We start from the raw sequence: 25321 nt of genomic DNA, 5'->3' as shown, positions 1-25321 counted from the left end.
CTGCTGCTGTGAATGGTGCCCGTGAAAAGACGTATCACCTCCCTACAGTCGACGTAAGATTACGTCAGCGCGCTGCTTTTGCGTCAGAAGTCTTTCCAGATCGAATAGCAGCCATCTTGTTTCACTTGCTAGCTAAATAATATAAATAAAAACGCCGAGCTGGACTTCACTCCGAACCCAGAAAACAAAGTGAGTAAGAAACTGAATTTCGTTGAGCTGGTACACGCCTAGTTGGAGAAATTCCGTGTTTAGTTAAGTGGAGGTCATTAGTTTGCTTTTTTTTTCTCATTTGCTGTTCTTGACCAATAGACGATTGTTTTGGAAGCTGAGGACCGGCGCCATTTCCCTCCCCGCACTCTGAGGCGCTTATTGGTGGCCTGCTGACGGGATCACGGGTGGCGCGGAAGCTGCGACTCTGCGTCCGCCATGTTGGTTCTCGTGGATACGAAATTTTAATGGCCTGGCCGTTTCTGTTTTGAACCCGAATGGCGTCGGTTGCAGGACGACCGTAGCCCCTAAAAAGCTTGATTGGTGGAATCTAGTCCGAGGTTTGATTGGTCTGAAGGACATATCCAAACGTTGTCTTTATTGGTTAGGATACTTCTTCACAGCAGCGGAAAGCTTAGCAAATGTTTCAATCGATGACAGCACTCGTCCAGCGGTGGTTCAGACTGCACGTTGCTGGAGTTGGAAATTTGCGTTGCGCCTCAAGCACCAGTATGCATATGATGAGCTAACTAGCTACTTATGACAGTGGTAACAGAGCGACCTTAACTTCTGTGTTTATCAAAATTAACTTGTTTTGTTATGCTGCGGTTGTCACACAACGCACATGGCCAGTTAAAGGGCAGACATGCTTTGTCCTTCAGGATTTCGGGGAAAGTGGTTCTACGTTATGCTAGCTACAAATACCGGTGACCCCTTATGGGGCTTCATAATATATATTTCAAGTAGAGCCTAAATTTGGGCACATCAAAATGTATAGCTTCGTGATTGCTTTTTTTCATATTTTTATTACAAAAAAACCAAGTATTACGCTTCATAACAAATGTATACAACAGACTGAAAAGTTTTATCAAAAACATTTCTGCAGCTTTCAGGATGGCTGGGTGATTTGAATGGATGGTACGGGAACTTCACTAGTCTTAGGTTCCACTAGTTATAAGTTTAATTATGGTGAATTACCATTTTTTGTTTTTCAATTCAACAGCTTGATGTACAGTTAAAGGTGATTAATGGTGTATGTAAACAGAATTGTATGTTTTATTTTTGTAAATTTAACAAAACTGGATCTGGTTTGTTAGCTGTTTGAAAGTATTACATTGATTTGTGAACTTTAAAATCAGTTTGGGGTTGTAATATATACCATCAAAGAATATAAAGAGGTTAGGACCAGTGGACCCTCACCAGACGGTGCATACGACACTATTGATAGAAGAAGAGCCTTTATTGTCATTGTACATACATACAATGAAATGTAGAGATGTTGCCTTGATCAAGGGCAGAGAAAGGAGCAGACCCTAAATAGGTTTTGATTGTGGGAGGAAACCAGAGTGCCCAGAGGAAACCCACGCAAACATGGGGAGAACATGCAAACTCCACACAGAAAGGATGGGATGCGATCTCACAACCTTCTTGCTGTGAGGCACCAGTGCTAACCACTAAGCCACCGTACTGTGTTGGAGTCTGACTTGTTTGACTTTAATTCAGAAAAAGAGTCTCCCCTTTACTGAATTAAAATTACTAGTAGGTTAGCTGTAAATATCGTACACCCAATTATGGCCAATTCAAAAACAAAAGAAAAAAAATCCTCATCTCAAACTTTTGAGTCTGAATGCCATCAATTCTCAGTCATGAGTCCGTACAAGTCTGGCTCTTGTTAATTCCTGCTTTATTCTTAATTCACATTTATTATACTCATTGCTATGGAAGTGCATTGCATTCACTGGATTAAAAAAAAATAGACACCATATCTCATAATTATGAGATCAGGAAAGGTACCACATTGACCGCTGCTTCGCTCAGAACCACATACTGCACATGCATTTCAAATGCATACATTTGTATCCATGAAGCATCCCGTATTGGTTCAACTGCTCCTGCAGAAAGAAAGCGACATACAGCACGTCGGATTGGGTTTTCCTACTGAACAATCCCAACGACTTCAGATGCCTGCACAGTGTTGACATACTAATATTAATACCATCCTCATTTTTAAGAAACATCAGTATTTCCCAGTGTTTCCAACCAAGAAGGCAGTAATAGATTAACTGTGATCGTACCATCATTGCCCACTGATTAGTGAGGATTTTCATGCGACAAGAACTTTTTCTTCATCTTATCTTGTAATTACGAGATAAGGTGTCAATTTTTTTTTTTTTATCCAGTGAATGCAGTGCGCTTCTGTACATTTCAATAGACAATCAATGCAGCCCGAGTTTGTTTTCATCGGGTGGCCAGTCACGGAATTATGAATTCTCACCTTTGGATTCGCCACTTCACCGGAAGTGACGTCTCCACGCCAACCCATAGCATAATATCTTACTCGCATAACAGTGACTTGGCATGATGTTCTCTGTTGCTTCCCAAACAAATATGGCAACTGGGTTGCTATCCTCAGTTCAGCTTGGTTAATAACCAGGCTGGGGTTCAAATTCCAGGCTGACCAGAAAATCACTAAGGAGTCAGGACCCTTGTGCAATGTCCTTAATCACCTAGTTGTTCCAAGTGTATAGTGAGCACCTTGCATGGCAGCACCTTGACATTGGTGTGTGTGTGTCTGTGTGAATGGGTGAATGTGAGGCATACTTGTAAAGCGCTTTGAGCTTCTGATGCAGATGGAAAAGCACTATATAAATGACTCATCTTCTTCTTCAAAATGGAGTTAGTGAATGAGTGAGCTTGCAAAATTTCCATCATTAACCCCATCAAAAGTACTGTGTATTCAGCTTTGAAAGTTTGTTCTGATAGATACAAGTAAGAAACATTGTTCCTCCTATTGTTGGGCATGTTTGGCGTCTTTTTGCATTGTTTTTTGTTTTGTTTTGGATATTCTTTTACATATGTAAGTAGGAATGTTGTCACAGATGGACATGTATGGCTTGTTTACTAAGCACATGTAAAGTAGGCCTTTTGCTTGTATGTGATTTCTGAAGCCTTGTTGTCAATCACAGGGTCCTGGTGGCCATTAAGGCCACTGTTGCTTGTTTGTATGTGTGAATGTGTAGCCTGGCTACCCAGAGGGAGCTGGTGTGTTTATAAAACCAATGGTGTCGTTGATGTATGTTTATCTGTAAACGGTGTCAGTGAGAGCAAACATGTCCCTGCTACGGGCAACACAGGTCATGGGAATGTCTCATTTGCACGGTGACCTTGCCAGGTGCCATGACAGAGGCATGATGGGTGAAGAGACTTGCAGCTAGAGAAAGAACTTTGCTGGTGTGATAGCTGAGCTGAATAGAGTAATCTTAATGCTGCAATGTTCTCTAATCATTAACTGCTGTCGTACCTGCTCGAGTCCCCATGCTCTGCACAAAAATAGAAAATAGAACATTTAGCTTTATTTCTGTTTGGCCTGTGTTATGTTCTAATCTCTTTCAGTTGTTCTACCCCTCCCATTCTGTAACAACTCTCCTCTCTGTCCTTCTCCATCCTTCCGGTTCCCCTCCCCCTCTAGTTTGTCCATTGATGGGACAGGTTTGCTGCTTTTCTTTCTCCTACCATCTTGTTCTTCCTTAGGACAGCAGCTGATGTAGTTCAGGCTGCCAACCCAAGGCTATTCTGACCAAAATCTAATCAGCAAAACCACCACACGTTATCATCAAACTTTATTTTGCGTTTGTTTGCAGATGTGGCATAATTGAGTTGTGCACATATACAGCAGCGTCCTTCCTTGGTGCTCTGAAGGTTACTGTAGAACGCATGTTCATGAAACCAGTGATGACACTTGAAAAGAAGGGGATTGTATGACATTGCTGATGTGTTTTTGTTACTCCTTAATTGTGGAAATTTCTGTGAGCATAGTTGATGGTATCAAGGCAACAGTGCATTCCTGTGAAACTGTATCTTCTCACACATGATTGCCTTCACTGAAAATAAGTGTCAGAAATAAAAGTATACAGTGAATATTGTTAACAGAAAGCTGGAAGAAGTATTCATATATTCTGCTAATTTCAGTATTCATATTTAAGTAAAAGTAGTAATATGGCACTGTCGAAGCACAAGTCCTGTATTGAAAATGTTATTTATGTAATACACACACACACATATGTAATTTAATTTAATCTTTATTTAACCAGGTTAGCCCCATTGCGATGATCTCTTTTACAAAGGAGACCTGGACGATTATAAAGTTTCCAATTCACCTAACCTGCACGTCTTTAGATGTGGGAGGTGTTGCAGACCGAATGGCCCCCCCAAAAATGGTCCGCCCTGCCTTCACTGCGCATGGGTTATTAGCCGTGGTTAACGGATTATCACCTCGTTTCTGCTTAAAACTACACTTTAATCATCATCTATCTCAGTGACAGATATCTGACGCTTTTGTACAACAATCATTTCCATATAAATTCAGCATAATCTCATCATAAAAGATGGAGGAAGCGATCAGAGCGACGCACCTACACAAGCGGCTAGCTGATGCTTTCACTGCGCGTCTGTCATTTCAAAACGTCATAGAGTATTGCCTCGTTTCTGCTTAAAATGCCCTTGTTTCTGCTTAAAACTGATTTTAGAATAATTTAAGAGGTTTTACCTTGTCATCTGATGGTTAATAATCCCATTAATCCATTTGATCACTCTGGATGAAGAGACTCAGTCTCAGACAAGATGCTGAGGTCCAAAATGATACATGCGCATTGGAGGCAGGGTGGACCAATTTTTAAGGGCGGACCATTCGGTCTGCGACACCGGACCATCCAGAGGAAACCCACGCAAACACGAGAAGAACATGCAAACTCCACAAAGAAAGGCCACAGGTGGAAATTTATCTCATGACCTTCTTGCTGTGAGACACAACAGTGCCAACCGTGTTGCCATATATAGGGTGTCCCAAAAAAAATACAACATTTAAAACACTCGGTTTGTCCCTTAAATGCTAGAAACTTAATCACTTATGTTTCTTTTTTACTTGCAGAGACCCTGAAGTTTATGTTGATGCCAAGCAAGACTCAGGAAAATGCCAAGATTAACCATACTACAGCAAACAAAAATTATTGAGTTTTGGCACCAGACCAAGAGTGTCAAACAGGTGCAGCGACTTTATGCTAGACTGACAAAATACAGGGCCAATATTGACATTGGTATGAAAGACTTCAACCTTTCAGCTTTCTATCCAGCCATAAATTTATTTCCTAGACATATGCTTTGACCATTTTCTTTGCTGATAAAATGTTGCATATTTTTTGGGACACCGGATAGATATATATATATATATATACACTCAACAAAAATATAAACGCAACACTTTTGGTTTTGCTCCCATTTTGTATGAGATGAACTCAAAGATCTAAAACTTTTTCCACATACACAATATCACCATTTCTCTCAAATATTGTTCACAAACCAGTCTAAATCTGTGATAGTGAGCACTTCTCCTTTGCTGAGATAATCCATCCCACCTCACAGGTGTGCCATACCAAGATGTTGATTAGACACCATGATTAGTGCACAGGTGTGCCTTAGACTGCCCACAATAAAAGGCCACTCTGAAAGGTGCATTTTTATCACACAGCACAATGCCACAGATGTCACAAGATTTGAGGGAGCGTGCAGTTGGCATGCTGACAGCAGGAATGTCAACCAGAGCTGTTGCTCGTGTATTGAATGTTCATGTCTCTACCATAAGCCATCTCCAAAGTCGTTTCAGAGAATTTGGCAGTACATCCAACCAGCCTCACAACCGCAGACCACGTGTAACCACACCAGCCCAGGACCTCCACATCCAGCATGTTCACCTCCAAGATCGTCTGAGACCAGCCACTCGGACAGCTGCTGAAACAATCGGTTTGCATAACCAAAGAATTTCTGCACAAACTGTCAGAAACCGTCTCAGGGAAGCTCATCTGCATGCTCGTCGTCCTCATCGGGGTCTCGACCTGACTCCAGTTCGTCGTCGTAACCGGCTTGAGTGGGCAAATGCTCACATTCGCTGGTGTTTGGCACGTTGGAGAGGTGTTCTCTTCACGGATGATGCGAAGGAGATGTGTTGCACTGCATGAGGCAAATGGTGGTCACACCAGATACTGACTGGTATCCCCCCCCAATAAAACAAAACTGCTCCTTTCAGAGTGGCCTTTTATTGTGGGCAGTCTAAGGCACACCTGTGCAGTAATCATGGTGTCTAATCAGCATCTTGGTATGGCACACCTGTGAGGTGGGATGGATAATCTCAGCAAAGGAGAAGTGCTCACTATCACAGATTTCGACTGGTATGTGAACAATATTTGAGGGAAATGGTGATATTGTGTATGTGGAAAAAGTTTTAGATCTTTGAGTTCATCTCATACAAAATGGGAGCAAAACCAAAAGTGTTGCATTTATATTTTTGTTGAGTATACATATATATATATACACAGTGGCTTGCAAAAGTATTCAGCCCCTTGGTATTTCACGCATTTTAATTTGTTTATGGCATTTCATATACAAAAAGTAAATCAGGCTTCTCAATATAAAAATTTCTAAACTTATCTTCCTTAGACTCAAACTGAAAACAAATCTCTACAACTTGATATAAATTAATTAAAAATATAAAAGCCAAGATGATGGGTTGCATAAGTAATCAGTCCCTTTGGTATAATACCTGTAAATAATCAGTTTAATTGCCAGTTTTCTTCAGACAAGTCAGGAGATGGATACATGAACATTTCCATGTCACTGAATATGTCTTGAACTTTATTTACATCAGTTATGAAGAAATACAAACAATATGGCACTCTATGTTAAATCTGTGTGGAGTAGACAGTTCTCAAAAACTGAGTGACTGTGCCAGAAGAAGAACAGTGAGGAAAGCCACCAAGACACCCAGACAGCCTTGAAGAAGTTTTAGGCTTCTGTGGCTGTGATTGGAGAAATTGTGCACAGTGCAAATTCTGCATTTTGTATCTCCAGTTATACAGCTTCCTGATGAAGTGGTACAGAGGAGGGTCTTCTTTCACTGCTGGAACCTCAATTTCTCTGAGGGAGTCTTCCCAAGGGATCAATAAAGTTCTGTCTAATCTAATACTTTTGGATTAGAATTGTTACTGCATTAATGTGTTAATCACTTTAATGTTTCAACTGGTAAATATGGAGCAAATTTTTATTTTTATACTTTGTGACCCTCTTTCCCGACCAGTGAAGTCATATGCATATAATAATAAGATTTATTTATTAATTATATATTTGTTAATCGTGAATCTCTATCTTCAAAGTATTCACTAAAGCTGTCAGATAAATATAGTGGAGTAGAAAGTACACTATTTCCCTCTGAGATATATTGGAGTATATAGAAGTATACACGAGCAAAAAATAAAGTGCAAGTACCCTGAATTTGTAAAGTAGTCTACTTGAGTAAATGTGCATACTTTTTTTTTTTTTACCACTGATAGCAAGTAGTGTGGCGCTTACCTGTGGCTGTGTGCAAGGATGAATGAGAAAGCAAGGACAAAATGTGCGCGTGTAGTACGTGTGTATGGCAGTGCACACTTATGAGGCAGCGAGTCTGCCCAGTGTGCTTTTGTACTTTAAATCATGTGGATGCAACATGCGGCATCCTTTCTGACACTTCTTTCAGCCAGTGAGGCTCAACGTGGCTGCTTGCGTCACACAGCCATTAGCCTGTAGCAGCAGCGAGGAGGCGGGGCCGGGAAGACATTTAGTTTGACATTGTAAATAAGCAGAGAGCAGTTGTCAGAGAGCAGCCCGTGGAAGCTTTCTCATCCGTCCAGCAGCAGAAGAGGCAGGAAGCGTCAGAGGGCGAACAATGCTCAGGCAAGCCACTCCCAGCGCACACTTACACACTTCTTATGAGGCTTTCCACAACTTTTGTTGCTGTTTTTCACCTATCTGCATAGTACTCGTACCCTTTTCTTTGCTCTGACCCCTATCCTGCAGCTCAAGGTAACTTGGAGCAGGAAGTTGGCTGTCGGTGAAAGAGGGGGTTGGGCGTAGGATGGCGGAGTAGGGGACGTATCAGAGCTGATTGGTGGGTGCAGGAGCCAATGGATAAGCACGGGAGTGCTCTTTGATTGGCTGCATGGGTTTGAGTGAGTTGGGAGGTGGGTGTGAGGCGGGGTTTGAGTATCGTGTAGCATGCTAGATTGGCTACTCTGAATGTTAAAGGGGAAGCAGTCTACAGATTTTTGTCTTTGAGTCGGGAGTGTCTCTGTACTGTTTGTTCACTGATGTGCTGCTTTTCTGTGTCCGAGCAGGGGTCAGCCCAAAGACAAAAGCACAGGTCACGAGGGGGAGAGGGAGAGAGAATCAGAGAAGGAAAGGTCAGTTAGTTGAGTGGACTTGGTGAAAGAGGAGAGTCAGGTCTGTATGTGCAGACAAGAGGAGAACATTAGGGGGTATGATGAAGGGGACTGGGACAGTGCAAAAGGGAAGAGAGACAGAAGGGGGAGGGCTGCTGGTGGTAGTGGTGGGGGGCGGCTTTGCTCCTCTCTCTGTGTCCAGGCCAAGTCTCTTCAAAGAAGTCCCGTGGATCCAGAGTGCCTTTTGTGTGTTGATGAAATCGGGGGGACTTGAGGAAGTGAGTTTTTCAGCCAACTTCTTTGACTCTTCTCACTGTTGCTGCTGATTTCAAGGGGACTTGCACAAGGCTATCTGTTTGCATGTGCTCTACCCTGTTCTCCTTCAGCCGGGCACAGCATTCCTCATGAGGGTTAGAGTGGTAAGTGACCTGTATCATTTCCCTGTAAGATTAATTTCTTCGTATGTTGATTCTGCACTGAGCAGTCCGTGTCCTTCACTCATCACTTCAGTGCAGCGTTGTTGGTGTCAGCATTTGGAATGTTGCAGCATCTGTTGTACCTAAATCTTGCAGTGATGGGTAATTTTATCAGTCTGCCGCATTTTCATTTTGTACCTTAAAGCAACAAATGTAAAGCAAAGACTGTGCTGATATACAACACATGCTTACTTAATGCCCCGTTATTGACTTCATAGAAGTACTTGGCTACCAGGCTCTGACTTTGTGCTGTTTACTGTCAGTGATGCTGAGGTCCCGGAGCTCTGTGGCTGCAGCACCTCAGGGTGCCCCCCCCCCCCCCCCACGTGCGTCCTTGTTATCACTGACAGTGATGCAGAGCCGAGCAGCAAAACTAAAAGAGGCTTATTTTGTTTAGCCGTTTCTGAGAGTATATCTCCGTGTCAGCCGCTGTTGGTGTCAGTGTTCCCAAGGGTCAAGGTGCAGCTGGTTGCAGTGACCTCTGGACCCTTCGGGCTCCCCACCCTGATGGTGCCAGACACCCAGATGGGACAGATTCTCAGTCTGTCAGCTTCAGGGACAGGAGGCATAATCGTTTGATCTGATCTCTTCTGAAGGAATTGTCACAAGTTGCCTCCTTTCACACATTTCTTCGAATCTCCTCCTCTTCCCTCCCTTTACTCCATAATTGAAAATTTCTTTCTATTGGTGGTCTTTGGGGGGGGTGAGGTGGTGGTGGGGGGGGGGGGGGTGCGCAAGTCCCATCAGGGAAAGGGAGAGAGTGAGAGATAGGGGAACTAAAAATAACTCTAAGTTGAAGCTCTTGCTGCCAAATCCCAGGGTTGGCTGCTGTCTGCATCAGATTTGAATATCATTTGTGCCCCATGCTGTACAATAGACACACGGGGAGGGGAAAAAGTATACAAAGCACACAACAAATAGACAGAAAGGACTTTGACCTTATCGCAAAGGTGACCGCATAAGCCATATGTGCACCCTTTTGCCCTTGCTTCCCCTGTTTTTTTTTTTTGTTTGTTTGTTTTTTTTAAACATGTACATTCACGAAAGCAAGGATGGACAGCTAGGGGGAGTCTGTTCCAGTGTGTAATATGCAGGTAGCTTTAGTCCCGCCTACCTTGACGCCAGAGGCTGGGCCTAGCGACGGATGAAGGTCACAAGAATGTCAGATTGGCTTCTGCAGTGTCTGTCAGAAATAAGAGGGAAGCAAGTAGAGCCAAATGAAAGGACACAGAGGATGCAAAAGTCCAACAGGGATAGAAAAGATATATGTACACTGTTTTTTTTTTTTTTTTTTTTTAATTTATTTTAATTTAGCTTCCTAAAAAGTACACAGCTCAAACCACTGGGGTCACTAAGGTGCTGCAGTGAAAGTTGAAAAACCCGTCTCTCTGTATTATTCCCCTCTCCTTTTCTTTCTTTCATCTCTCTGTCTGTCTCCTGCTCTCTTTCCCTCCTCCCTCCCTGGTTTCTCTCTCCTCTGTTGAATGACCTTGAGAGATCAGTGACTAGCACTTCCTGGGGTGGGCTCGAAGCAGAACCAAGGGCAAAGTTTCCAGAGCCGTTTGGTTGGTTGGTTCGGTCCAGCAATGCTGAAGGGAAGTTGTCAGTGAATATTACAGCTAGCACATCAGTCAGTATGAAACACACCATCACTACAAAATACTGTACATGTGGTATATGTTCAAGTAGTTAATCTGTAATTCCTAGCTCAGAACTTGTTTTTTGTTTTGGTTTAAGTAGATCATTTACTTTGTGTGTTGCACCTGTCCCAGTTTGGCCCCTGTTTTTATTTGACATTGAGTTCATCAAGGTGAACACTTTAATAATCCAGGATTTGTCAACACACCCTTGTAATTTATGAACACAGCGTAAAACCGGTTGTAGTCAGTGTGATATTTGTTAACAAGGCTGTGTCATTAAACACTAAATGTTACATATTAAACTTAAGTAATTTTATTTGTGGGACTTTCTGTGAGCAGAACTGCTAAAAGTCCATGCAGGATAGAAATAATTTCTGTGATAAACTTTGTTGGTGTTTCGGTAATGCAGATGGGTCAATAATGCATGTTGTGTAAATGGTTTTTGGGTTAAGAGCCAGTTATAATTTGACTGAAATATTTCCTAAGAACTGCTTGTTCTGGGATCGCTATCAGTTCTCCACAGCTGCTCATAGAAAATTGAACTTTTACATAGTGTAGCAACACACGTTTGTTCCAAAGTTAGTACATGTTTCAGTTGTAATCTAGGCCAACTCTTTTTTCACAAGTAGTATCTGTAATAATTGTAACATTTCTTCTCTGATATGATTGGAGAAAAATATTTTTTTTACATTCTTCATGCCACCTGCTCTTTCTCTTTGGTGTTAACACAACCCCGTATCCATGTATCCATCTGATTCATGAGGAATTGGGAAAAAAGAGTAAGACGAAGTGTAAAATAACAGCGACTATTGTCTATAATGACATGTCTTTTATTATCATTTAAAATGTAATATGCAGTGAATTATAGCCTGTACAGTAAAATTAATAACTTAAACCCGTACAGTAAAATTAATAAACTTGCATCCGTTTTCATTGTGATTTTAAATAATTAGCCAGTTGTAGCCATTGTAGTTGTTGCTTATAGAAGTTCTCAGTTTTTCCACACTCTTTGATTAATACATTTATGAACTCATCAGACCTATTAAAATGAGGCTTTGACTGGGTTTTGCATCATTGTGTGTTTTTTGGTTTGGTACAGCCTCTTCCTGCCTGGGTCATATCCTCTGACTGCACCTGTCTCATTAGGTGTCAGCTGTGCTTTAGCAAACGATCTGGGATGATGATATTACATTTTCTCCACCACAGTGTTGATCTGGCACTGAAACACCTTGAGGGAAAAGTTCACTTAGCTCAGAGGAAAAAAAAAATCCACTCTGTCGCAAATAGGCCTTCAGTTTGTCCCAAATGCCTTTCCTCATTATTCATTAACACCAGGTCATTAAGAAGGCAGTTTACTGCAAAACATTCCACATTAACAAAAGGCCAATTAATGCATTTCTTCAAATATATTCTGTCAAGGGGTGAAACGTAATACAAACCCTATGGTAAAAAAAAAAAACTCTGGTCTCTGTTATGTATTTTAAAAAGCATTTGAATCTTTTTCCCACCTTCGGACCTTTGACTTTTTTGCGTGCTATGCTCCAAATGCCTCTTAGTTTTTTAGACAGGAATTAAGGGCTCATGCGCTGTGGTGTAATGTAAAGTGATCATTTGATGTGACATGCCAGTAAAAGAGGGAGGGAGGGATGAGACAGGAGAGATGAGAGACGAGAGGGCTGGCAGAACAACATTAGCGCTGATTCAGCTACTGCAAGCAGCAGAGCAGCATTGACTTTCTTAGAGAAGTTGGGGGTTGTGCGTATATATATGTGTGTGTGTGTGTGCGCGTTTGGGCGGTGGGGGGGTAAAACAAGAGGTAAAGAGAAACGCACACCAAAGACTGGTGAAGGATGGGAAAGTGTGAAGAAGAGACAGGAAGAGAAATGCAGAATCTGAGAAAAAGGACAAGCAAGATGCTGTGTTGGACACTGACGACAAAGTGCAGACATTAGATTTGTCCTCACAGCACTGCAAAGTTGGTAGGAAATCCAACACCGGTATTACTCTGTCTCAATGACCTGATGAAGGACAACAGAGCTGCAGGGAATAGGAGAGGAGAGATGCACAGCGCAGGACAACACAAACTATTGTAATATACAGTAGCAGCCAATGACAACGAGGCAGTGATGAACTTCTCTGATTGATATTATTATTAATGGACTGATCTGTAATATTATTCACAATCTAACAAAGTCAAAAGAAAGTATTCCACAACCTATTGTATTTATGTAGGACACTGCTAAATGATTCTTGCTGTAGGTTAGCCCCAAACAATATCGTCCCTAGTTTTCTCTGTCAACCTCTTTTTCAGATTCTGGAATATTGACTTTTGTTAACTGTGAGGATTTCCAAAGTTGATTTTCCTTTGTTCAGAGCACAGCTCCACTCACAAGTGTTTGACTGGTATTGGGTCCAGACCATAGAAGGTATAACTAGGGTTTTAACACTGAGTCAGGAGAATATACGAGGTCTGTCAATAAAGTATAGGTCCTTTTTATTTTTTTCGTCGTCCAGACAGGCGTGGAAAAACTCACGCATGCGCATGAGGGTTAAAGCATGTCTGACGTAAAAACATATGAATGAAATCCATATAGTTTTTGGAAAAAAATAAAAAGGACCTATACTTTATTGACAGCCCTCGTATGTTGTGCATTTATTTGTAAGGAAGCCGAGAGGTCCATTTTAAACTATCTGACATACGCCCTTAGTTATTATGGTGATGCTGTACAATAGATTGCCTTGCTGGTGAACCAACACATATAATAGTTATGCAACATTCACCTTAGCTCTGATTTGCAGTGACTATTGCATATTGAAGCTACACAAGTGGGACACAGCAGAGAGGGTTGCATTAAAGGTCCCCGTGTCTAAGCCACCCATGTCCAATTCTCCATGTACATCTGGAGTTGGATCAGGAAGGTCATCCAGTGTAAAATTTGTGCCAAATCAACATGGTGATGCACAGCAGATCCTCTGTGGTGACTCCAAGCAAAACAAGAGAAGCTCAAAGGAATGAGTTCATTTCAGTGTTAATTTTGTTAAATGTTTCTTCAAATATCTTCAGTGTTAAAACTTTTGTGAAGTTAGCAAGAGCAACTGTTGTTGCATTGACTAGCTTGTTGGACAGCCAGCTGGCTGGTTTACCTACTGCGGTCAAATGACTATATTAATGTCTTGATGTTTTCATTCTTACAGCAAGTGCACTGTCAAGTTATGAATTTAACCAATATTTGCTAATTTTCAGAGTTGACATTTTAAAACCAAGAGTTGTACAAACATGTTTTTTTTGTTTTTTTTAAATATCAGTGGCCTTGTTTATTCTTAGTCAGTGTAAGTTTGTTTATTGTTACCTCTATAGCCATTTTTGGTTAGATGGAGAAGAACATAGTACAAGCCAAATATGTTTCCTTCCTCTCCCACCATGTAGTTTTACTTGTTCATTGTACCCACTTTTTATACAATGGGTTACATTTAAAACGAAGAAGAAAAAGGGGGAACATTTATTTATTTTTTTGTTTGGAGTTCCAACTTCACCCTGAATGCATAACACCTTTTCTCTTTATTTATTTCTTCATTTTTTCTTGTTGTACTTGCTATCTAATTTCTTCTCATATATTGACTTCCCCTCTGCCCTTCCTGCTGCTGTGGTTAGTCTTTCATTGCATATTTAGATTGAAGGTCACAGGGTCACAGAGAGAGGGGGTTGTGTGCATGTGTAATTTAATAACAGCTCAGTTCTCCTAGAGTGTTGTCAAAGAAAAGGCAGGAGCTAATGAGAAACAAAGCATGTGTTCAAGCAGAAGATGGTACTAAGGTGGCTTCTTGCACACATCTTCTATAAGGTATAGTGCACATACAGATCTGCATAGTTGTGTTATTCTAACTTTATGACAATATCAAGTGATATAGAAGTGGTAAAATGCTGCTGGGCAAGAAGAAGTAATTGCTTGTGATTGAGAGAAGTATTTCACGTTCCTTGAATGTATATATTTTTATGGTCATGCTTTCCATTTTCGAGACAACAAAAGAACTGAGAGCAGTTCGTCTATCAAGCAGAGGCGAAAAACTACAAATACCATCAGTTGTTCTTCTCTTGTGGAATGCTGGGATTTTTATTTATTTGTTTGTTTTTTAAATGACTGCAGGATTTCAATCAAACTTGAAATGGAACTGGACACTACAGCCATCAGACTGAACAGGGGTGACATTGTCAAGGTCAATCACTAGCCTGGCGTGCCACAGCCACAAATGGCCTGATTGATTTATATAAATCCACCCCGCATTCTGCCATTCTTTCTCATTGATTAAAACGACTCCAGCTGACTGACAGGAACGGATGCAGCTTTGTTTTTTTGTTGTTGTTCAGTAACTATCTTTCCTAACGAAACGTAATCCGGGTCTGAATGAGTGATTTATCACTGTAAAAGATTTACAAATTCAATTTACAAGTAACAGTCAGATGGATTTGGCATAAGTAGTGGACGTGTCAAGTCATTCAAAACAATCTCTAGTTAACTTAGTGGGTGAGAAGCTTGGCAGAGTGTTTGAAAAGGCTGTTGTCTTTAGCCCTGGTCTTTCAGCTAGACCAAAGCTGGATTTATTCATGCTTGTTGGACCAATATGACAAAGTAAGAGAGGAGATACCCCCACTCCAACTTATTTTTTTAATACATTCTCATGTCTGTCTCTTTCTGATCTCTTTTTGTCTTGTTTGACCCATATATAGCTTGTCTGACTGTGGTCCTTTATTTATCTTACCTCCCGCTCTTAATGCCTTTGGTGCTTTGTGTCAGTGCTGGATTAATGTTGAACTGTACGAGGCAGTGAAGCACTACCCCATCCTCCCAGCACACAAAAACACACCCCATCTTTCTTAAGTAGCTTCAAACACTACTGTCTTGTTCTGTCCCCCTCCCCCTTTTCTCTCTCCCCCATTTACCACTTTGTACTGGTTCTTCGCACATTGAGATAGGTGACACCCCCCCCCCCCCAAAAAAAAAAAAAAAAAGCTAACCAGACACTGCGTGCTCAGACAAGCAGACCAATATTCCTTCAGCAAATTCCTGGCATGCCATAGTAACCTGCTGGATCCTCTTACAAACCTTCGTGCTCCTTGTAGTGGTGCTGGCTGTTACGTATATGTACATGCGTGTTTCCTCCACAACTTTTTGCTAGTTTATTTTATGTGTTTGTGTCCACAAAGTGCATTCATCATGAGACTTACTCTGTGAAGCACACATACATGCTCTTCCAAGTTCTTGAGTGCTGTCCTCACTGCTTTGCCTCAGCAGTTGACTTGGACATGTGACATGCTTGTGTTTGTAGAATAGTTGCAGCCATATGCCAGACGGTTATAGATCAATTCCCATTCAGGTAGTGGGCAGCTAGTCAGATTGTGTGATTCTGTGCTGATTGTATCATCATTCAACCAGGATTTGAAAAGAAGTGTGTTGGTGTGCTAGATTTCACTGTATTATAATTAGAGGCTGTAATGCGATATGTGGTTGTGATCCACAGGATCAGACTGGTCTGGACTGTCATTGAGACTATGTTCTATGTCCCTTGTGGGTGATGGGTTTATGAATTCTCATGGCCCATATGTTTAATTTGTAATACAGATTGTTTTTCTTTCACCCATCCCCTCCCCTGTCATTTATTCATGCAGCAGAGTAGAGAATGTCTGCAGATGCTTTTGGTGCTGGGGGCAGCGATGCCCAGCAAACCCTTCAGTCCTTCTGGCCACGTGTCATGGAGGAGATCAGGAACTTGACTATGGTATGCCTGTTAAATCACAAAGAGAAACACGTGCGCACACACACACACACACACACACTCACTCACTCATATATATATTTTTATAAACAGTTTGTATTTTTGTTCTTTGTCTCCACCTAAATGCCATCTGTTCCTTTCAGAAGGATTTTCGTGTGCAGGAGTTGCCTTTGGCCCGAATCAAGAAAATCATGAAGCTGGATGAGGATGTCAAGGTAAGAGTAGAGCTGAATAAATGAGCTATTTTCTAAAACATAAAAATTATATTTAAGGATATAGCAAGCACCATTTGGCACTTCTCTCAAAAGCTCAGCAATGAAATACGTCCTGACACGTAAAAGATAAAAGTAATATATTAGTATATTTCAGTCATTTAAAATGATTATAGCTGAACTCAAAATTGTTAAAAAGCAGTGATGGTTTAGTCTTATTTCTCAAAACAGTGATCTAATACAATTTTAGTATTTACGCTTTCATGTAGTCATGGTAACTAGAACCTTATTGCGCAGTACATCATGTCATTCATACAGTGGGACAAATAATGACTGTCATGTGACATACGACCCACCAATCAAATGTCAAGTATCTATTTACCTGTGATATAATCCATTATACTATTCCAATGAATTCTGAATGATTGTGTTCTTTACTGTGGTATAATCCTTCTGCTGCGCCCTTAGCTTTTGTGTAAATGTGCTCAAGCTGAAAGCTGGGACACTATATGCTTCTGTAAGTAGCCCTGCTGGCAGTGTTTTTGTCAGAGGCATCACCCACAAAGGCTTTTACTGAAGTTTATGTACAGTTTTCCGAAAATGAAACATCAATGAAACGGGTAAAGGCAGAGATGAAAGAGCTGTGATCACTTCATTGTTGTGAATTTCCTTCGATGAATCATACCCTTTGTTTTGATTTTGACTGATTCCTGCAGATAAATAAAATATTGCAAGCTATTGTTTCAATAGCCTTGGTGAATGTATTTATTATGTAATTCCAAGATGCACATGGACACACACACACACACATACACACGCACACGGACACACACACATATATATATATATATATATATATAATATATATATAATTTGTACAAATATGTAGGCTTTATTTGTACAAATATGTAGGCTTTATTTGTGTCTGCTTTTATAAGACTTAACTACTAAAAGCAAATTAAAGTATTAATAAAATTATCTACTTAAAACATAAAAAAATAAAATGAAGAATTCTCCATCACATTCCCCAGATGGACTGTGTTTGGCAACCCTGTGGTTGCCAGCCATGACCGCACTCTCTGTGATGGTTCTAATTTTCTACAGCGAGGGTCATTTTGTAACAGAACAAAGTGATGTGTGATAGCTGTGAGTGTCTTTAACCAGGTGTAAAACCCCTCCTTTGTGCAGATGATCAGTGCAGAGGCTCCGGTCCTGTTTGCCAAAGCAGCTCAGATCTTCATCACAGAGTTGACACTCAGAGCATGGATCCACACTGAGGACAACAAGAGGCGCACACTGCAGGTCAGTTACACACATACATCAATTATTTTTTATCGTCAGGCGAACCAGAACACACGAGAAAGAACAAACTGTCTGGTGCTTTTTCAACAACTCCTTCTCTTTTCTCTTATCCTATTTCTATTGTTGGAAAATTTCATATTCATCTATTGTACTCATATTGCCATTACTTTATCATATTTGCCTACCTTTCGGCTTCTTTTCTTTCATAACATCTCACATTTTCTTTCACACCCCTCCTTTGACTGTCTGTGGTTTTCTGCTTTCTGTGGACATTTATCATCTAAAGCATCCTTTGAGAATAATTCCTCTGTTTCACCTGTTTATATTGTTATTTATATGTTGAATTGGTTTTGAAAGCACAGCCAGGCAGGTACTGGTGACCTACTTCGCCCTCAAGTCTATTTCACCTCTCTGCTCTCCCAGACTTGGAACATAAAATGTGAAATGCAGGAATACTTAAAGAATCAGATTACAGCTTGTCACACCTGAATATCAGTGGAGCAGAACACAAAAGACTTTAAGTCCACTTTATCCATTCATATAATCTCTGAGAGATTAGTTAGTCATAGTCTTTGAACTGTGACTTTGAAAACACTGGTTTTGTTATTGTTTTGGTCTGCTTATGTACACAGTTCTTTTTTTAAAATTGGGAAATTCTCTGAAGTGTGTTCAGCATGTTTCACATGGAAATGTCATTTAATATTAATTTTACTGTTGTACCACCAGTGGACACATTTGGTATGTGTGATGCTTCAAGTTATGAATATGTGATTTTCTTATGTCTATTATTGGACCTGCTCAGGTCTCTCAGTTTTCACATTTGTGAATAGACATATGTGTAACGCCTGAACCCTATTGTGAAGAGGGCATGCCAGTTGAGGTCACTATAGTAACTTGCATCAATAGAGCAAGTGTAGATGTGACCTGGTGTTACTAGATATTAATCAAGCTGCTATAAATAGCGTGTAGTGCAGGGAGTGCCACAATGGGGGGTCTTGACAGGCAATATCCTGTGGAAAATTCCACAGAGACGATACAGCGCTATGGACATAAGAAGGGATATAGCAACTGCTCATGAGGGCACGAAGGTGTTATTCTTGCTCATTTCCACCAATCTCAGTAGCTGTCATACCAGAGCGTCCAGCTTTCCATGAGCTTTCGTTTTAGTTGCTGAAAGGAAGTAAAAAAATAAATAAAATTTGTTGACATTTTGAACTATAATGTGTACATTTGACTTTTCTTTATACATTTTATGTTTACAGAGAAATGACATTGCCATGGCAATAACAAAGTTTGACCAGTTTGACTTCTTGATCGACATTGTACCCCGGGACGACTTGAAGCCTCCTAAACGACAGGTAGGAAAAGATGCTGTAGATGTAGTCTCCCTTCAGAACTTTGGTACAGCTTACTCATCAAAGCTTGTGGCTTTGACAGAGGTTTCAGATCATTGGCGTCTTCATCTCAGGTTCTGTAGCTTTCAGGTGCTGTAAACATCCTTGACTGGAAGCTGGGGTTTGGACAGTAAGGGCTTTCAGTCGGATGTTTGCAGCCTCCGTTTGCCTGTGTCAGCCATCATTAAATGTGATGCATCATTAGTGAGGGGAAAAAAGCACATTCCCATCAAGCTATTGAATATGATCTGTTCTGGGACTTTAAGTTATGCTGCCAATAAATAACACTGGCACAGTGGTTATCCTTAGGTCCTGCTGGAATGACGTCTTGTCAAACAAACGATTACTTATGGAGACACAATGAGGAGATTCACTTGCCAAGTGGTGCGTTTCTTTGAGCATGATCCAGCATGCAGGTGCCTCAGTTTTGAGAAACCCAACAGCTGGAAAAGGCCGGGGGGGCTCATTCCACCTGACTGGGGCAGGTAGATGGTTACTTTCTAGAGGTGGGGATGGATTGGTTATCTGCCTGGTTGGTTGCCATTCAGGACCCAAGACAGTTCCATAGTGCAGTGCCTGCTCCCAAACTTGCCCTGACAGTGGATAGTATGCTTGTCTCCCAGCAAGAAGGTCCGGAGATTAGTTCCACTAGTGCTCTGTTCCTTCCTGTGTGGCATTTGGAAATTCTCGCTGCTTGTCTGGGAGTTTCCTCTGAGAACTCTTTTTTTTTTTTTTTTTTTTTTTTTTAATTATTATTATTAATATTTTAAATTACAGCCGTCTGATGTAATTTTTGGTGGGCCCGATACAATACCAATATTAGGTAGTAAAGAATTTACAATATAGGCATACAAATGGCAATTATCCTAACATTTCATTATCAAACCCTCTTGCCAAAGAAATTTAATTGAGGCATGATGTTCTACAGTTTAAACATGAACTTTATTATAAAATAACGATAAATATAACAAACGACCAACCAACGTATGTCATTAGTTAAAATGTTCCTTTGATTGCCATTGACCAATTCACCTGCAGAGGACATATTTTGTTACATGTAATATACTGTAACAGTAAAGACATTCTCCGGTCTCATTACAGAAAAGATTAGGGGTTTGCCTGTATCGAAAGCTGTTGCACTGTATAGAAATTGGAGCTGATTGATGGAGGATTGAGATATTAAAATGTGTTATCAAGACTGTCTCCAGGCGTGTAAACATCCTACACTCTCAGCTGTGTTGTCATGGAGCTGGGAGAGGGGTGTTTACGCTTCTGGTGATGGAGAAACCACATCACGACGCCCTGGACACTAATCAGCTATGAAGGAGAACGACACGTCGCATTCACTGATTCCAGTAAACCTAGGTTTTGAGGCAGCAAGCGTCCAGCCTGCTGAAGTGTCACGAAGAAACCGAATCCTGACAAGGTCTGAGGATATATTGTTTTTGTGAATTAGCCTGTTATGTGAAAGATTATTTTTCATATATGCATCAGTAACCATCACATTGTTCATGTGAATTGTTGGTTTGGTTAGATTTTATGCATATCAACATGTTTAGCTAGCCTAGCATTTGCTCACCCTTACAGCCATATTGACCAGTGTAATCCATGTAATGGATCTTGAGTCCAGATTACATTACTCTTCACCAGCCACAACTCATCAGTTATTTACCAGATCTGTCCTCCTCTACCCTTACACGAGCAAAAATAATTGATGGAGACCTAATGGACTCACAGGCCTGTTTTGATGTGTATGTGTGTGTGTATTTGCACGTGTGTCATAACCAGGAGGAGATGCGCCAGTCTGTAGCTCCAGCAGAGCCGGTGCAGTACTACTTCACTTTGGCCCAGCAACCAGGAGCTGTACAGGTGCAGGGCCAACAACAGGGCCAGCAGACCGGCGCGCAGACGGCCACAACTATCCAGCCCGGACAGATCATCATTGCACAGCCACAGCAAGGACAGGTAGCAATGCAGTTTGTCACACACACATGTCACAGATGGCAAAATCCACAAACTGGGATGTAAATGTGCATCATTGCTCAGAAACTCACAAACTACCAGCCCTGTTCATAACACCCAAGAAAATAAAATTATTCTTGTTTATTTGAATACGTGCACACACAACACCTGAGTGGTTACAAATCTCTCAAGTAGGTTGTTATGTAGCACATTCTGAAGCCCAGCCTGGTCAGGGGGAATCCTGCAGTCTTGCTGTTCCGAGGATCAGAACATTTATCTTTATTTGTATTAGTCACTAACTCAAGAGCCAGACTCTTTCCCACCAGCAGGAACAAGTGAATCTCACTCACTGAACACAGAACTACACACACGTGCACACCGTACCTTTGATGTCCTCATTTGACTGGCATACATTACACAAATATAAAAACAGATGGGTAATAGATTGCCTTTGTAGCACGAGCACGCAAATGTAATCTCTAATTCTAAGATAGCCAACACCTCAATCAGCCTATTTAGGGACACCTTTCACTCGTCTCTGTTTCTAATTATGTGTCAGTCCTGCAGCCTTTTCTCAGTTCATGGTCTCAGTCTCTAGCTTGTTCTCAGCATGTTGTGTAGTTCGTTGTGCTGTTGTGGAGCTTCACGCTGCTTTAGCAGACTGCCTTAAGACGAGCCGTCGCACTTCTTTCGTCCTGGCTGCATTCATTATCACAGATGCTGACGGCGGAGGGGGCAAACTTTGACAGTCACCTGTAAATCCACATGGCAGTGTTTTAAATTCCTGATCCCAATAGCGTATTTGTGATCGTTAAGTCTTTACACATTAGTTAAAGGGGGAGTTTATGGAAATGCTGCACGGCTGACTTGGTCAGTGTGAGCTTTTTTTTTTTTTTTTTTCCCCCCTCTCTCTGCATCCCCATTATACTGCTCAGTCATCACGTCACATCTCTGCTTTTCTAAATGTTCACTGATGTGGAAAAAAGAAGCTCAATAGGTACCTGATATGATTAGAAGAGCAGATTTTCATATTGATAATGTTTTCTTGTAAAAGGCACCATATGGTTGAAATTCACAGAAAACATAGTGGGATGTGGAATTACGATGGGATCAGATTTCATTTCATCCCCTTTATGCATTTTTTTAAAACCTGCCAAAACTCTTTTTTTTTTAACCTTTTTTTTTTGTCATTTCACCTCAAAACCTATTTAATTTATAATCCTTGCTGCATATAAATCACTTTGTTTCAATATAAGCACTTTCTGTGCATGCTCTGCCAACATGCTTACACTCATAATAAGTCCCCCCCCCCCCTCAGTCACTGCCTTCTCACTTTCTGTGTTTCTCCCATTTTCTCACTCTCCCCTTCTCGGCCATTTATTCTGTTGGCCTTCAGATGTTGCAAGGTGCCACCATGCAGCAGTTACAGCAAGTGCAGGTGCAATCACAGGGCACGCCCATTACGGTAAACACACATGCATGAGCATTTATTTTGTATGCTATTTGTATACACACACATACACATGCAAAGTGGCTGACGCTTGGTGCCACAACCTGAATAGGTGACCATGATGTCTGGGGTCAATGGCAGCTGAAGATCAGGTGACCTTTCCTCAATGGTGTGATGGAGAATAGAGAGAGTGATCTTCAGACAGTATCATCCTGTTTTGCAGAAGCTACCTCATGATCTCTTAACGTTCAAAGTTTAGACATGCATGACCTCCACTCTTGGTTAAAATCTAATTTCACACATGTTGGTGATCTCTTGGCTCATTGCCTTTTTGTGTCAGTCAAACATGCAACTCAGACCTCGTGGTTATTCTTCAACTAATGTTACTTTGTTGTTTTTCTGTCTCAATCTCTCTCTCTCTCCTTTTTTAAAACCTCTCCAATAGAGCGCTCCAGTGGCTATGCAGGTGGGCGAGGGCCAACAGGTACAGATTGTGCAAGCTGCTGCAGCTCAAGGTCAGGGTCAGACTGCTCAGGCACAAGGCCAGACTATGCAGGTCATGCAGCAGATCATCACCAACACAGGAGAGATTCAGCAGATTCCAGTAAGAAATGGAGCTGATCTGAGGATCAAAGTGAATTATGTAAAGGAAAAATGGGAAGAGTTAAGTTAACCAAGTGGAAGATAGGATATAAAGTCCAGTTTAAAGAAGAGATAATATTGTAGTAGCTCTTGAACGTGGTCATTTAAGTCTCTGTCCTTTAGAAGGTTAAATATCCACCAGAGGAACATGAGTAAACATCATTTCTGTAGTGCAGAATACAAAAATGGCTGTGACCTCTGCATTCAAATGACCTTTCCTCTAAACTAGTCTTTGTCTCCCCCATGTGTTGGTTAAATGTAGGTGCAACTAAACACAGGCCAGCTGCAGTACATCCGTCTGGCGCAGCCTGTGTCTGGAGCCCAAGTGGTCCAAGGACAGATTCAGACTCTCGCCAACACACAGCAGGTAAACACAGCACCAGAAAAAAACAAACAAAACTAACCAAAACCTACATGGAATCTGAACATTTACACTGTTCAGTGACGTTTGTTGTGTCAGAATGTCAGATTTACTCATTTGACGTGTTTTCAGATTACACAGACTGAGGTACAGCAAGGACAGCAGCAGTTCAACCAGTTCACTGACGGACAGGTAACTTACACAATACAACTCCGCCTTTGGCAGTCATGACACACATATACTCGTATTGAATTGTCAGTAGGCTAGTTTAACAATCCGAGGCACATGGTGTAAACTGCATAGTGCAAGTGGATTTTGGGGTGTGTCTGGTGCACCTCACATGTGAACCCACGGAGGGCAGTGTTGCCAAGCAACTTTGAAAAGTTACTTTATACAGTTACATTGTACAGTTACTTCATTCAGCAGCTGCGGACAGCTGCTGAATGTAAATAGTAATAATCTAAGTTGGTTATTTTTAAGACTGAGTACACAGTAACTTAGTTACTTTGCTGAGTACTCAGTCTTAAGTGTAACCAAGTTAGATTACTAGTTACCTTATTAGTTACATTACTTGTTAGTTACAAGTTGTCAGCAGCTCCTAATAAAGTAACTGCATAAAGTTGCTAATGAAGTAACTGTATAAAGTAACCAATGAAATAACTTTTTAAAGTAACTGTGGCAACACTGACTGAGGGAGGAAAAACAGCAGAAATATATGGTAGAAATGAGCGTTATTAAGCTTTTTCCCATTAAATGTTTTTTTTCTTATAATTTTTATTTTCAGTTTAGATTTGTTGTTGTTTAATGAGCAATGATACGAGCACCAATAATCTGTCTAAGTCGTATCTGAACTGTCTAAATATCATTAAAACTCGAGTTGTTTTGCGCCGCGTTTTAGACTGTTAGCCTTCATCTGTTGTTACCTGACACCTGAGCCAATTAAACAAATGTTTTTTTCTTTAGCCCTTATTTGTGACCCGTCAGCATTTTTACATTTCTCATTTTAATGTCCGAGCAAGCTGCTAACTGGTGAAAGATCATTTTTAAAACACAGTTCCATGCTGTTCACATCCAAAGACTAACAATTTCATTCTCTGTGATCGACAGCAGTTATATCAGATTCAGCAGGTGACAATGCCAGCGGGACAGGAGCTGGCCCAGCCCATGTTTATTCAGTCCACCAACCAGACAGGAGATGCACAAGTCACTCAGGTCAGCACCGACTGAGCCAACCAGGAATCTTCATACACATGGCGCAAACCAGCCTACGTGAAGCTGACGGATACGAACACCAACTCTGACAAAGAACGCTTGCTAGTTGATTCTCAGCACTCATGTTGAGACAGGGGACTTAAAATCTTACACCGCACAGTTTAGTTTCAATTCATTTACTACAGCAGATCAAAAAATAAAAAATACACCAAAGGGACACAGTGATTCACTGACAGTTTACTTTTTTGTTCTGCCACAGTCCTAAATGCAAATCTCATTGTTACCAATTTTATTTATCTCTCACTTTACTCATCTCATGTACAAATGTCAAGATGTTTGTCTCTGTTCCTGGTACTTTTTTGTATGGAAACGCGTTATTAAAAATACAGGATACATGAGCTTGGAGATAATAATATCCTTCAGTATTTCTGTACATTTTCATTTC

General features: G+C 41.0%; 2 protein-coding genes across 14 annotated transcripts in view; both read left to right on the top strand.

Annotated features, from left to right (window-relative positions):
• si:ch211-13c6.2 (uncharacterized protein LOC100000125 homolog) overlaps positions 1-22350 on the top strand; it is a 53861-nt gene extending 31511 nt beyond the window's left edge. For all 4 annotated transcript variants that reach the window (XM_034160919.1, XM_034160918.1, XM_034160921.1 and 1 more), the window contains 2 exons: positions 8336-8348; positions 21346-22350. The gene's annotated coding sequence lies outside the window, so the exon portion shown is untranslated. The remainder of the gene's footprint in view (positions 1-8335; positions 8349-21345) is intronic.
• On the top strand, positions 61-25258 carry nfyc (nuclear transcription factor Y, gamma). 10 transcript variants are annotated; one of them, XM_034160924.1, is made up of 11 exons: positions 61-189; positions 16235-16344; positions 16488-16556; positions 17742-17855; positions 19118-19213; positions 21038-21214; positions 22608-22676; positions 23107-23265; positions 23566-23670; positions 23797-23856; positions 24772-25258. In XM_034160924.1, exons 2-11 carry the CDS (start codon positions 16246-16248, stop codon positions 24889-24891), a joined length of 1068 nt encoding a protein of 355 aa, XP_034016815.1. In that variant the 5' UTR covers positions 61-189; positions 16235-16245; the 3' UTR covers positions 24892-25258. The 10 variants fall into 10 exon arrangements, with proteins under 10 accessions (XP_034016815.1, XP_034016818.1, XP_034016819.1 ...); XM_034160927.1 differs by having other exon boundaries at positions 87-189; positions 16238-16344; XM_034160928.1 differs by lacking the exon at positions 61-189 and adding an exon at positions 7837-7968 and having other exon boundaries at positions 16238-16344; positions 16485-16556; positions 24775-25258.
• The last annotated feature ends 63 nt before the right edge of the window (positions 25259-25321 follow it).

This window comes from Thalassophryne amazonica, chromosome 20 (genome assembly GCF_902500255.1).
Source record: "Thalassophryne amazonica chromosome 20, fThaAma1.1, whole genome shotgun sequence".
NCBI classification, from domain to species: Eukaryota; Metazoa; Chordata; class Actinopteri; order Batrachoidiformes; family Batrachoididae; genus Thalassophryne; species Thalassophryne amazonica.
Note: the sequence above shows the minus strand (reverse complement) of the source record. Positions and strands in the feature narration are given on the sequence as shown.

Bases quoted from the DNA above. Each gene is read 5' to 3' on its own strand.
- nfyc (XM_034160922.1), top strand. From the start codon at position 16,246: ATGTCTGCAGATGCTTTTGGTGCTGGGGGCAGCGATGCCCAGCAAACC. The intron at 16,557-17,741 runs GTAAGAGTAGAG...TCCTTTGTGCAG, and splicing joins AGCTGGATGAGGATGTCAAG to ATGATCAGTGCAGAGGCTCC. The intron at 23,857-24,771 runs GTAACTTACACA...TGTGATCGACAG, and splicing joins ACCAGTTCACTGACGGACAG to CAGTTATATCAGATTCAGCA.